The sequence below is a fragment of the Pseudophryne corroboree genome, chromosome 1, assembly GCF_028390025.1.
Source record: "Pseudophryne corroboree isolate aPseCor3 chromosome 1, aPseCor3.hap2, whole genome shotgun sequence".
NCBI lineage: Eukaryota > Metazoa > Chordata > Amphibia > Anura > Myobatrachidae > Pseudophryne > Pseudophryne corroboree.
In genome coordinates this window covers 828635535-828650642 of record NC_086444.1, presented here as the reverse complement: position 1 = coordinate 828650642, position 15108 = coordinate 828635535, and the positions used below count along the sequence as shown (strand labels likewise).

The 15108-nt window shown below is 47.3% G+C and overlaps 1 protein-coding gene across 1 annotated transcript in view; it reads right to left on the bottom strand.

The window, feature by feature from the left end:
* Positions 1-15108, bottom strand: part of GPAT3 (glycerol-3-phosphate acyltransferase 3) — a 183711-nt gene that overhangs the window by 46835 nt on the left and 121768 nt on the right. The window contains exon 3 of the mRNA XM_063955910.1: positions 6379-6673. Within this exon, the coding sequence (XP_063811980.1) occupies positions 6379-6673 (295 nt within the window). The remainder of the gene's footprint in view (positions 1-6378; positions 6674-15108) is intronic.

Genomic DNA, 15108 nt, shown 5'->3' with positions numbered 1-15108 from the left:
CTGCTCTGAGTGACTCAATCTTGAATTTGAACCTCTGTATGTAAGTGTTCAAAGATTTTAGATTTAGAATCGGTCTCACCGAGCCGTCCGGCTTCGGTACCACAACAGTGTGGAATAATACCCCGTTCCCTGTTGCAGGAGGGGTATCTTGATTATCACCTGCTGGGAATACAGCTTGTGAATGGCTTCCAAAACTGTCTCCCTGTCAGAAGGGGACATCGGTAAAGCCGACTTTAGGAAATGGCGAGGGGGAGACGTCTCGAATTCTAATTTGTACCCCTGAGATATCACCTGAAGGATCCAGGGGTCTACTTGCGAGTGAGCCCATTGCGCGCTAAAATTCATTGAGACAGGCCCCCCCACCGTGCCTGATTCTGCTTGTAAAGCCCCCGCGTATACTGAGGGCTTGGCAGAGGCGGGAGAGGGTTTCTGTTCCTGGGAACTGGCTGATTTCTGCAGCCTTTTTCCTCTCCCTCTGTCACGGGGCAGAAATGAGGAACCTTTTGCCCGCTTGTCCACGAAAAGACTGCGCCTGATAATACGGCGTCTTCTCATGTTGAGAGGCGACCTGGGGTACAAACGTGGATTTCCCAGCTGTTGCCGTGGCCACCAGGTCTGAAAGACCGACCCCAAATAACTCCTCCCCTTAATAAAGCAATACTTCCAAATACCGTTTGGAATACGCATCACCTGACCACTGACGTGTCCATAACCCTCTACTGGTAGAAATGGACAACGCACTTAGACTTGATGCCAGTCGGCAAATATTCCGCTGTGCATCACGCATATATAGAAATGCATCTTTTAAATGCTCTATAGGCAAAAATATACTGTCCCTATCTAGGGTATCAATATTTTCAGTCAGGGAATCCGACCACGCCAATCCAGCACTGCACATCCAGGCTGAGGCGATTGCTGGTCGCAGTATAACACCAGTATGTGTGTAAATACCTTTTAGGATACCCTCCTGCTTTCTATCAGCAGGATCCTTAAGGGCGGCCATCTCAGGCGAGGGTAGAGCCCTTACAAGCGTGTGAGCGCTTTATCCACCCTAGGGGGTGTTTCCCAACGCACCCTAACCTCTGGCGGGAAAGGATATAATGCCAATAACATTTTAGAAATTATCAGTTGTTATCGGGGGAAACCCACGCATCATCACACACCTCATTTGATTTCTCAGATTCAGGAAAACTACAGGTAGTTTTTCCTCACCGAACATAATACCCCTTTTTGGTGGTACTCGTATTATCAGAAATGTGTAAAACATTTTTCATTGCCTCAATCATGTAACTTGTGGCCCTACTGGAAGTCACATTTGTCTCTTCACCGTCGACACTGGAGTCAGTATCCGTGTCGGCGTCTATATCTGCCATCTGAGGTAACGGGCGCTTTAGAGCCCCTGACGGCCTATGAGACGTCTGGACAGGCACGAGCTGAGTAGCCGGCTGTCTCATGTCAACCACTGTCTTTTATACAGAGCTGACACTGTCACGTAATTTCTTTCAACAGTTCATCCACTCAGGTGTCGACCCCCTAGGGGGTGACATCACTATTACAGGCAATCTGCTCCGTCTCCACATTATTTTTCTCCTCATACATGTCGACACAAAAGTACCAACATACAGCACACACACAGGGAATGCTCTGATAGAGGACAGGACCCCACTAGCCCTTTGGGGAGACAGAGGGAGAGTTTGCCAGCACACACCAGAGAGCTATATATATACAGGGATAACCTTATATAAGTGTTTTTCCCTTTATAGCTGCTGTATAGTTAATACTGCGCCTAATTAGTGCCCCCCTCTCTTTTTTAACCCTTTCTGTAGTGTAGTGACTGCAGGGGAGAGCCAGGGAGCTTCCCTCCAACGGAGCTGTGAGGGAAAATGGCGCCAGTGTGCTGAGGAGATAGGCTCCGCCCCCTTATCGGCGGCCTTATCTCCTGTTTTTCTATGTATTCTGGCAGGGGTTAAATGCATCCATATAGCCCAGGAGCTATATGTGATGCATTTTTTTGCCATCTAAGGTGTTTTTATTGCGTCTCAGGGCGCTCCCCCCCAGCGCCCTGCACCCTCAGTGACCGAAGTGTGAAGTGTGCTGAGAGCAATGGCGCACAGCTGCAGTGCTGTGCGCTACCTTGTTGAAGACAGGACGTCTTCTGCCGCCGATTTTCCGGACCTCTTCTGCCTTCTGGCTCTGTAAGGGGGCCGGCGGCGCGGCTCTGGGACCCATCCAAGCTGGGCCTGTGATCGTCCCTCTGGAGCTAATGTCCAGTAGCCTAAGAAGCCCAATCCACTCTGCACGCAGGTGAGTTCGCTTCTTCTCCCCTTAGTCCCTCGATGCAGTGAGCCTGTTGCCAGCAGGTCTCACTGAAAATAAAAAACCTAAACTAAAACTTTCACTAAGAAGCTCAGGAGAGCCCCTAGTGTGCACCCTTCTCGTTCGGGCACAGAGATCTAACTGAGGCTTGGAGGAGGGTCATAGGGGGAGGAGCCAGTGCACACCAGATAGTCCTAAAGCTTTCTTTAGATGTGCCCAGTCTCCTGCGGAGCCGCTATTCCCCATGGTCCTTTCGGAGTCCCCAGCATCCACTTAGGACGTTAGAGAAACTACGGGTAGTTTTTTCTCTCCAAACATAATACCCTTTTTAGTGGTACCAGTAGTTATATCAGAAATGTTTAACACCTCTTTCATTGCCTCAATCATACAGTGAATGGCCTTAGTGGGCATCAGGTTTGACTCATCGTCGTCGACACTGGTGTCAGTATCCGTGTCGACATCTGGGTCTGCTTGAGGTAGCGGGCGTTTTAGAGCCCCTGACGACCCATGCGACGCCTGGGCAGGCACGAGCTGAGAAGTCGGCTGTCCCACATTTGGCATGTCGTCGATTTTCTTATATAAGGAGTCTATACGTGCACTCATTACTTTCCATAAGCCCATCCACTCCGGTGTCTGCCCCGCAGGGGGTGACATCCCTTCTAAAGGCATCTGCTCCGCCTCCACATCATTATCCTCATCAAACATGTCGACACAGCCGTACCGACACACCGCACACACACAAGGAATGCTCCGAATGAGGACAGGACCCACAAAAGCCCTTTGGGGGGACAGAGTGAGAGTATGCCAGCACACACCAGAGCGCTATATAATGCAGGGACTAACTAAGTTATGTCCCCTATAGCTGCTTTTTATATTATATATGTATTGCGCCCAAATTTAGTGCCCCCCCCTCTCTGTTTTTACCCTGTTCTGAAGTGTAGACTGCAGGGGAGAGCCAGGGAGCTTCCTTCCAGCGGATCTGTGAAGGAGAAATGGCGCCAGTGTGTCTGAGGGAGATAGCTCCGCCCCTTTTCCGCGGCCTATTCTCCCGCTTTTTTCTGGATTCTGGCAGGGGAATTTACCACATATATAGCCTCTAGGGCTATATATTGTGGTATTTTTGCCAGCCAAGGTGTTTTTATTGCAGCTCAGGGCGCCCCCCCCCCCAAGCGCCCTGCACCCTCAGTGACCGGAGTGTGAAGTGTGCATGAGGAGCAATGGCGCACAGCTGCAGTGCTGTGCGCTACCTTGGTGAAGACTGATGTCTTCTGCCGCCGTTTTTCCGGACCTCTTCTTGCTTCTGGCTCTGTAAGGGGGACGGCGGCGCGGCTCCGGGACCGAACACCAAGGACTGGGCCTGCGGTCGATCCCTCTGGAGCTAATGGTGTCCAGTAGCCTAAGAAGCCCAATCCGGCTGCAAGCAGGCGAGTTCGCTTCTTCTCCCCTTAGTCCCTCGCTGCAGTGAGCCTGTTGCCAGCAGGTCTCACTGAAAATAAAAAACCTAAAATTATACTTTCTTTCTAAGGGCTCAGGAGAGCCCCTAGTGTGCATCCAACCTCTAACTGAGGCTTGGAGGAGGGTCATAGTGGGAGGAGCCAGTGCACACCAGGTAGTCCTAAATCTTTCTAGAGTGCCCAGCCTCCTTCGGAGCCCGCTATTCCCCATGGTCCTTACGGAGTTCCCAGCATCCACTAGGACGTTAGAGAAATATATATATATATATATCCATATATATATATCCATGTACAGCTGTATCACAACTATAAAAAGATTACACTTAGCCTGTATGGTTACCACATACTGTATTTTCATTCTCATAGTATATGGCATTACTCATGGGCAGTATCTGGATATAATAAGCTGGTTCAGAGGTTAATTATTGTCAATATTTTACATTTATTAGAACAGTCCAGAAGTTAATATAATTGATAGAAATTGTAGTAGTTAAAAGTACCACATAGTGGCGGAACTCCAAGAGGCAATGGAAGCAGTGGCCAGATGTCAGCAGGGCACAAATAAATCCATCTATAACTGCTGCCTGTGCCCTTCTGATCACGGCACAGGCAGCAGTTATAGGTGGCGCTACAATATCTGTAGTTTCTGGATAACCACTGTCGATTGCTGGCACCTGGTACAAAACATATTTTTTATTTTTACCGACGTAACACGCACCACAGTGCTGACAGGGAAAGTGGCTAAAATGCTAAGAGGGGCATTCAGAAGCCACAAAGGAAGGTTAGTGTTTGTGGGCTGCAGGAGGCAGCAAGGGGGGCCGAGGCGGCAGACACGCAAGGGGGGCCGAGGCGGCAGACACGCAAGGGGGGTCGAGGCGGCAGACACGCAAGGGGGGTCGAGGCGGCAGACACGCAAGGGGGGTCGAGGCGGCAGACACGCAAGGGGGGTCGAGGCGGCAGACACGCAAGAGGGGCTGGGGGGGGGGCTGAGGCGCAGACAAGCAAGGGGGGGCTGAGGCGGCAGACATGCAAGGGGGGCTGAGAGGCGCAAGGGGAGGCTAAGGCTCCAGAGGCGCAGGGGGGGTGAAAGCTGTAGAGAACTGAATGGGAAGTGGCCAATTACTAGCACATTACTTACTCCTTTGTTCCCACAGCTGCACTACTGCGCCTCTGGGTGCTTGGTATGACCTTTCTCCCCTGTACACACACACACACACACTTGCATTGGATGATGTTCTAGGTCGCTCCTACTGTGCCTGCATCCAAATTAATAGCACTGCCCAGCCATTCTATGCTTGTAGGCACCATGGGAAGTACCGAAACAACCTATTTATAACATAGCACAATTAATTAAAAAAAAGTATTAAATTACAGTTATCTTACAGGAATGAACACAATCTTCAGATTGCTTTAGTTTCCGATGGCCTGCTCCTTACAATTGGAAGGAGTTCCAGAGTGTGAAGTGGGATCTCCTGTCTATGCACATGAGTAAACATTTCACACATGTGCACTTACTTTGCCGACAGTGTAAACTTTTTACTACAAGTAATTAGCAGTACAAATGTTAGTGTTAAGTATTGTGGGATAGTAGTCCCACAGCCAGAGCAATGCTGAATTGCTCCTGTACTTTTGTATCTACTGCTGCAACTGGCACTCGATAATGAATAGGCCCCTTAGTCTCATAATACAATTATAGTTAGGCCTCAGAGTATTCCAGTTTTAGCAATGTTTCTCCCAGCACTGGTGCATCTTATACTTTACTCAAAGCATTATTTTAACTGTCCTGTAGATCCAGACTTAGATGCTTATAAGCCCGACTCATTAAATGAAACACTTCCTGACTTTGGCCTTTGGCTGTGTGCTTGATGGAACTCCAGATTTGCTATGGTGGAGGTCTCTCTAGTGGTGCTGGTACCTTCATTCGACTGATTGGCAGTTCATCTGGCTATCAAGCTTGACTTCTGTTATTTCAGTGGGCACAAAGGTGAATGAGGTAACATTTTACTGTAGCCACTTCACTCACGATTAAGGCCACCAGCAAAGTACAATTTTTTCACTGCCAGTAGTGAGAACAATTGAAGGTGACCGATCCCAAAGCAACTCTATGCTACTTACCTTAATGACAAAACTAGACTACAAACTCTCTTCTACCAACTACAAATGTATATTATTGGTAAAAGTTTATAGGTATAAATAGTCTCAAAACGGTGAGCAAGCTACCCTTCTAGCAAGCAAGCTACATCTTTCATCATTACAGCAATATGGGTTCCCTAGATCAGTGGGTCTCAACCTCGGTCCTCAAGTACCCCCAACAGTTCATGTTTTCCAGGTCACCTAGCAGATGAAGAGGTGGATTCATTACCCACCTACACATTATAAAAGACCCACAGGTGGAGCAAATTATTTCACTTGCAATCTTGTGAGGAGACATGGAAAACATGAACTGTTGGGGGTACTTAAGGACCGAGAACCACTGCCCTAGATCATTAAATAACAACATTCTCAAAACGGTTTATAATGGACTATTTCAGCTATTTAATTTGTTTTCCTTCAAATGACATGGTGTGGAGGAAAGAAAAAAAAAGGCGGCTATAAAACATCTTCTTACCGCAGAGGTAGGAGGATGCAGTAACGAACAAACACGCCAAGCACCCAAATAACGGTGACCCGGAAGCTGAGATATTGAAAGTTGTAGTTTGTTCTAGTTAGAAGATTCCACGATATGAGCTCTTCTGATGAGAACCTCTGGGTTACCTCATCTTCCACAATAGCTTCAAACCCTTTTTTAGAGAAGTAGAAGGCATCAGACAACTCAAAATCCCCACGCTGTAAGCACTGGCTTCTGCTTTGCCTCAATCCTACAATCTCTGTCTCCATTGGCGATTCATCTCTCTGAATGATACCTCAAGGGGTTAGAAACAAAAAGGATAGATTTTAATACAGGATCATTGGTTTGTTTCTCAAAAGCAAACTATTAGCATCACTATGCTAAAGGATTTAAAGGGTGATTTAATGTGGTTAACCTCAAGACAGCATGCAGATTTATAATGGTTTACATCAAATGATCAAATGAGAAGCTAGTTGGTCTCCCAAACAAGGAGATTATGCAATATGTTTTAATAAAGGAATATTCCCATTGTTGACCCAAATAAGCATAATGTCTTCAAACTATCAACTACATAATACTATTAAGAACAAAGAAAAATGTTAAGCCATGAAAAACAAGCCGGAATCACATTTACATAGCACAGAAACCGATTACAGCTATCTTTTGAAATCTCAGCTGCAACCTTACAAAAACTTTCAACATCACCTTATTATCGTTCACGCTATTGGTCTTAATAACACTATCGATATTGTTGCCAAATGGCTACTCTTACAAAACATGCAATGCTGTGGGAGTGACTGATAAAGGTTAACAACTCTGTTCCCTCCAAATTCACTACTTGCTTCCTATAAAACTCTTCTCCATCTCTGACACATTCTCTCCTTCAATCTCACAAGTTTTCATTTTCATCCTTCTGACACAGTATTCTCATTATACACATCTTCTCTTGGTATGTTTTTCGGCCTCTACTATACCCTATACCAGGCATTCCCAACCGCGGTCCTCAAGGCACACCAACAGTGCTGGTTTTAGTGTTATCCAGGCTTCAGCACAGATGGTTAAATCAAAATAACTGAGGTACTAATTAAGTCACCTGTGTTCAAGCCTGGATATCACTAAAACCAGGACTGTTAGTGTGCCTTGAGGACTGAGGTTGGGAAACACTGCCCTATACGATAACTATATCCCAACTGACCAATCTACTGTCACGTGACCTAGTCATTGCCACATTCCAGTACTACTTTAAGTTCAAAATTTCACCTGAGCCCACTGTCTTGATGCCCCACTTGACTCTGCTTTATTCCTTGCATCTAGAAATACTAAATGTGCCTATCCTTAAGCAACTGACAAGTTTATGTTTGGGATACACCTGAAGCGCCTAAGCTGAGGAATGTAAAACACAACCAGGAATAAACTGCACCCAGCCAGCATCCCACTATTTGCTTGTTTCTAAAGGTGCATACACACGGAGCGTTTTTGTCCAGCATGTACGCACAGCGATGATCGCTGACATCGCTGGGCTGAAAATCGGTCAGTGCATACACATTTAGCTATTTTCCCCCCTGCCCAGCGATGTCAGTGGGGGTGAACGGATTTCCATAGCAGGACGCTATGGAAAGCCGCTCACCCCACTGTTCATCTACTGGTGATACCAGCAGATGAACGGCGTCCGCCTGCGATTAAGCAGGAGCGTGCATCAGCGCTCATCGCCGGGGCATACACACTGGGCGGCTATGAGCTGAAAGCACCTCTACACACCAAAAGTGAGCTGCTTTCAGCTCAAAATCGCCCAGTGTATGGGCCTTAAGGTCGGAGCCCATGGAACGAGTGGGAGAGGGGTGGCCATGTACAAGTGTGTTTTGGACCCATAGTTATTTGCTACAAGGGACTTGTAATTGGGAATCTGGTGGAGGAATGAAAGATTGTGGACTGCTATTCATAGTGCCACCAGACCCAAAAGGCTATGCACTAGATTCTTCATGCAGCATGGCCACCAGTACCTTTGACCCAGGTGGGGTTATAGCACCAGCTAGTTTGTACTGCCCGGGCAATGGGCTAAAATGTGAGGAAATGAGAAGGCTGTGTAAATGAATAGAGATGCCTCATTTCCCTCATCAACATAAACTGTTAAATATGTACTTTTTTGGGGGGGTCGTGGCCACGGCAGCAACGGAGTAGGTAGCGTTTGCCTTGAGCTCCCCGGACTCCTTATCCTTATTTAATCCTATAGAAGTGTCCAGGCTCCGGTTAAGGGCCACGCCGGTCTCATTTACCTGTGGGAGTGTGGTGTGCCCGCGCTGACCCTGAGCTTAGTGTCCGCTACCTAGCGCTCCGGATCCCTCCGTGGCGGCAGCGGACTTCCGGTCGCGCACCCGCCTCTGCTACGTCTCCTGCACTACGAGACGCTGCTGGCGCCCACACTGTCTCCCTTTGCTGTGCGGTTGGATTCAGTGCTGGTGCGGTCCCTGCCTGCCTCCTCTCCCTGTATCTGGCTGCTTGAGGAGCGGGGCGCACAGCGCGTTTGGGGGCCATTTTTTTTGAAGGTGTGCCCTCTTCCTCCTGTATCAGTGTGCTCTGCCTGCAAGTTTGGATGGAGGGCTGCACTTAGTCTGCCTGGGTGTGAATCTCCCTACTGCATCCTCCAAGGTGCTGTACTGCATACCATCACTGGGCTTTGAATCAGCCCTGGTTCTTACCTTCCCTAGTTGTCATATATTATATCTGCCTGATAGTGCCTGGAGCTGCAGTGCCTATAAGAGAATACCTGTTTCTTATCCTGGGATCACCTGCATTTTTTCACTTATTTTTGGCCTGCTTTTCGCATTAATCATGGTGAAGGGGGGCTCTGCTGCTGCTGCTAAACAGCTTGAAAAATTTGCCAGGCAGTCTGCCTCACAGGCTCCTGCCTCCCAGCCTGGGCCTGATCACCCTGCTCCTCCTGATCCCTCCGTGGCGGTGGGCCCTGGCTCCCCATCCCCGCCATCTATTCAACAAGTGCTCGAGGCGATTGCGGGAAGTGAGAAACGTTTATCCGACAAGATGGAGAAGGTGCAGTGTGACCTCTATACTCAGGCAGGATGTGCAACGTATCAGAGAGCGTGTTGGTGAAGTCGAGACCCGTGTTTCTACGCTGGAAGATGCGAGTGGCCCTATGAAACAGACTGTCTCCTCCTTGACCCAGCAAGTTTCGTCTATTCAAACTAAATTACTGGACATGGAGGGACGCTTGCGCAGGAACAATGTTAGATTTGTCGGCCTGCCGGAGAGGGAGGAGGGCTCACATCCGAAAAAATTCTTGAAAACCGGCTTAAAGAATTGTATGGCGCAGCATCTTTTAGTCCCCAATTCGCAGTTGAGCGTGCACACAGGATCCCTTTCCGACCTCTCCCACCTGGAGCTCCTCCACGCACGTTTATTGCGAAGTTTTTACACTATAAGGATAGGGATGCTGTCCTTCGCCTCGGCCGTACTCAGGGTCCACTCACCAGGAATGGAGTGTCTATCTCTGCCTTTCCGGATTTTGCAGCCGACGTCCAAAAGCAAGGGCTCAATTCATGCCTGTTAAGAGATGCCGTTGAGATCTAAATCTCTCATATTCTATGTTATTCCCCTCCAGACTTCGGGTGGTGGCAGATGGAGAAACTCGTTTCTTTAACACTCCACGGGAGGCAGCTACCTGGCTAGACAGTTATGCTCCGGGTGAACGGCAAATGGCCCCGGACTGAATGTTTTGTTTGTATCACTGTTATTTTGTCCTGGACCTCCAAACATTGTTCTGGGGAGCCACCGTGCGTTGGTGGTTCTGAGTGTTTGGATTCTTAATTTGCAGATATACATTAGCTCTTTGCGGCTTGTTGTGCCAGGGTAGCGTATATTTCTTTCTGGGGGGGGGGGGGGGGGGGGGGGGTTTGGGGAATAAAGTATGCCAAAGTTTTGGGAGGTGTACGGGGTGGGTGATGGATGGGGTTTGGGATTGTTATTGTATTTTTGCGGTTGCTGTTTTTATTTTTCTGTTTTTATTGCTGATTTTGTGTTAGTGCTCCGCGGCTGTCCGTTTCTTTTCTGTCTTGCAGGTTTGAGGGTCTATGTTTCTTCTCAAACGGTCTTATTTTTCTCATGTATTGCTATCCTTATACTGTGTTTGGTCCTTTGTGATATATGTCTAATCTCCAAATTTTAACATGGAATGTACGGGGACTCAATGATAGGGTAAAGCGCTCCTTGGTTCTCAAAATGATTAAAAAGTTTAGCCCAGACATTGCCTGCCTTAACTAAACACATTTGGAAGGTAGCAGATTACTTTCCCTTCGTAGACCGTGGGTGGGATGGGCATATCATGCCTCGCACTCATCATACTCGAGAGGGGTCTCTGTACTGATAAAGAAGTCGGTGATGTTTGAACTTATTTCCCTACAGACTGACCCCCAAGGTAGATTTGTTTTTATTGATTGTAAATTGTACTCACAACAGTATTTTCTTTTGGCGGTTTACATTACCCCCCCCCCCCCCCTTTTTCATATGATGTTTTACAAAAGGTGTTTTACAAAAGGCTGCCATTTTTGTGGCTTCCTCTCCGAATGCTCCTGTTATTTGCTTAGGCGATTTTAATAACCTGTTCGATATCTCCCTTGATAAATGGAGGCTCTCGCCTTCTTCTGTTAATGGCAGTGGTCCCCTTCGAAGTTTGCAGGGTATGTCCATAGTTTGGGCTGGGTGGATGCATGGAGGACCCGCAATACGGTTCTACAGCAGTTTTCTTGTTTTTCTAGGACGCACGGTTCTTTCTCCTGAATCGACCTGGCCTTAGTTTCCCCTTCGCTTCTTCCCAGGATTACGGATATTCACTATGCAGCCAGGGGTGTCTCTGACCACTCCCCTTTACTACTGTCCCTCAGTGTTGAATGCCAGAGGGGTCACTCGTATTGGAAATTGCATCCGTCCTGGTTGGCCCAAATCGTGGTTAGCACTGACCTGGTGGAGCAATGGGATAGGTATTTTAATGTTTATCTCGGTTCTGCACGTGTGGCGGTTGTCTGGGATTCATTCAAAGCCTTTTTACGTGGCACTTATATTAGGCATATAGCCACCCTTAAGTCCTCCCGACGACGTACTGAGTCGGATTTAGAAACTGCCTTTCGAGATTTGGAGATGCAGTATTTGAGAGACGGCTCCCCCATCACCAAGACTCGCTGGCAGGTGGCCCAGTCAGCCTGGCTGGCCCACCTGGCAGATAAAAATTCTCGGAGCCTTCTGTTTCGAGCGCAGTCCCTTTATATGCAAACTGATCGGCCTGATAGCCTACTAGCCCATCTAGTTCACTGTGATCGTCCGGGGACTGTTGTTACGCAACTACTTGACCCTGCCGGTACTACTGTAACTACGACACCTGATATTGCACGGATATTTCTTTATTTTTATATGGAACTGTATAGATCTAGGCTCTGTTGCTCGGGATGGGAGCCGTTCAGTTATTTAGATGCCGTGCCTCTGCCTCAATTGTCCGCTGAATCGCGTGCTTTTCTAGATGGTCCTGTTACCACTGAGGAGGTTTCCGCAGCTATCAGGGCCTTCCCTAATGGTAAGGCTCCTGGTAGCGATGGTATTCTCATAGAGTTGTATAAACAATATGTAGATATTTTTGCCCCCAAACTTTCTGTATTATACTCAGAGTTCTTTGAGACTGAGAGATTACCTGTTTCTATGGCGGAAGCGATTATAATAGTACTTCCTAAACCTGGGAAGGATCCTAGTATTATTACTCACTCAAGTGTGCATTAGGGAACACAAATTGTTTTTTCTTACACAGAATTACCCCTCCCTTTTAGCACCTGACTGATATTACATCTGATTGAGCAGCTTTCCAATATTTGTGCATTGTATTTAGAGAGACATGGATGGATCAGCATTAGGAGGGATTGCTGACTCCAGAGTGCCATTGGGGAAGCCAGGGGTATCTCCAGGTAAGCTGGCTCTCAGATGCTGTAGGAGCCATTATCATGTGGCCTTACACTGTGCATTTAGACCCAGACATATATGTAATTATTTATGGGGTGGGTGTGGGATGCGGTGGCCCCTGTGTCGGTATGGCTGGGTGGCTTCAGGTTGGCACACCCTAACACTTTATTAACACTCATGATTTTCCCTATCACTTTGTATATATTTTTGTATTTTAATCACACTTCACTTATATAGCACTTCTATGCTTCTTATTAACCCTTATTAACTTTCACCTGTGTGCTGACCTGGGGTAGCCGACCTGTGCCGGCATGATGGGGTCCTGCACCCCGGACCCATACCTAGTATTAGGGACCCCCAGTGACGGAGATCGGCCTGGGGGCTTAACCCTATATCTGCAGATATACGCAACTAAGATCTCCGTATTATCTGATTTATTATGTAGTATTATTACTACAGTGTGCATTAGGGAACACAAATTGTTTTTTCTTACACAGAATTACCCCTCCCTTTTAGCACCTGACTGATATTACATCTGATTGAGCAGCTTTCCAATATTTGTACAAAGGATCCTACTCTCCCAGATTCATATAGACCGATTTCCTTTCTCCCTACTGACGCCAAGATCTTGGCAAAGGTCTTGGCTCTTAGACTTAACGCAGTTATAGCTACTATTATCCATCCAGACCAATCTGGTTTTATGCCCGGTATGTCTACCTCCATTAACCTACGACGCATGTATACCTTGCTTCAGTCACCCCATGTGTATCCGTCTGACTCGGTCTTAGTCTCCCTGGATGCAGCCAAGGCCTTTGATAGTGTGGAATGGCCATATCTTTGGGGAGTTATGAGTGCCATGGGTTTTCGGTCCTGGGTATATTAAATGGGTTCAATTGCTCTATCAGAGCCCTTTCGCTAGGATCTCGGTAAATGGGTTTGTCTCCCCTCCCTTTCCATTGCATCGGGGCACCAGACAGGGATGCCCTCTATCTCCCGCATTGTTTGACTTGGCCATAGAACCACTTGCATGTTTGCTCCGATCTCACCCAGATATAGTAGGATTGAGCACAGGTACCAGGACCAGGTACCTCCTCTTTAGTCTGGGCCAATAAAAGGCCTAGAATTCAATTGGCTACTCTCACTAGGTCCAGGGGAGATGGGGGGTTGGCACTTCCCGACTTTCGATTGTATTATTATGCTGCTCAGCTTTCACATTTAAGGGTTTGGCTGCAGGATGCGGATGCTTGCTCACTGCATAGTGAATTCATTCATTGTTACTATCCTGCACTTACCCCTATGCAGGTTTTGCTTAGTGGGTCTGTATCTACCTATTCTCCTCCTATAGTTTTCCAATCTGTTAAAATATGGCAGGAGCTCCGTAAATTAGCTGGGTTTGAGGACATGGACCCAGACACCCCCCTCTGGCATTCACGTTGGCTTCCTGAGCTGACGACTTTTGATGGACAGTCGGTTTGGGCCCCTAGGGCTGTTGTGTCCCTATCCCAATTGTACTGCGATGGTGTATTAAAGTCGTTCCAACACCTTAAGGAGGAGTTTGGTCTTCCCAACTCCTTTTTCTATAGATACCTTCAACTCAGGCATGCTCTTCAATCACAGTTCGGGGTCTCCCCGCCCTCCATTACTGCCTTCCCTGTTAAAACCTTTCTCCTTAGCCTTGGAAGCCGTAAGACGGTCTCTTTGGCGTACTCCTTTCTTCTTGCTCAGCTCCACACTGATTCTCTCTCCCATCTCCGAGCGAGTTGGGAGTCTGACCTGGGTCCTTTGGATGATGAGGAGTGGGATCTCGCTAGAGAATACCCCCGCACAGTTACAAAATCCCTCAGATTTCAACAAATTCAGTTTTTTATTCTTCATAGGACCTACATGACCCCTGTGAGACTGAGCAAGTTTGGAGATGGACACTCCACAGTATGTCCTAAATGTAATGCTTCACGGGGAACCTTCTGGCATTTGGTTTGGGAATGTGGTATATTGCAAGTATTTTGGAGGGGTGTCGGGTCGATTCTGGAGGATACCGGTATTCCCTCAGTGGCGCTCACTCTGAGAGTCTGCGTCCTGAGTGCAGGTGTCTCTGGCTCCCTATCTAAATGGGAGGAATTATATCTATATAATATATGTGCGTTAGCTAAAGTGTGCATTGCTAGGAAGTGGCTGGCGCCTGCTGGACCCACGCTATCTTCTTTTAAGTCCCTGGTTAATGATACTGTGCTCAAGGAATTATGTTTTTATGAAAAATAATGCCAGCACTAGGTACGGGAAGATCTGGTCTTTCTGGCTTAACAGTTCGCACTCTACACCGGAGTTTCCTGCTTAATCTTGCACTCCTGTAATATGGAGATTGTTCACTGTTCCTCGATGTGTAGACGGTTTAAGATTGCCGCGGAGCACTTGAGGTTTTTGCTAGACAGCAATTTGGCCCCTTTTTTATTTTTTTTATTTTATGGTTTTGTTTTGTTACCGGTTTTAGTTGGTTGTGTAAGAAAAGTAAAAATGGAAAACTGGATTGAGGAGATTGCTGGTGTGCATATACAATATTTTATTACTCTTCATTTGCGGCTCTGTATATGATACATGATATAGGGGGAGATGTACTAAGCCTGAAAAGTGATAAATATCACTGTGATAAAGCACCAGCCAATCGGCTCCTAACTGCCATGTCACAGGTTGTGTTTGAAAAATGACAGTTAGGAGCCGATTGGCTGGTACTTTATCACAGTGATATTTATCACTTTTCAAGCTTAGTACATCTGGCCC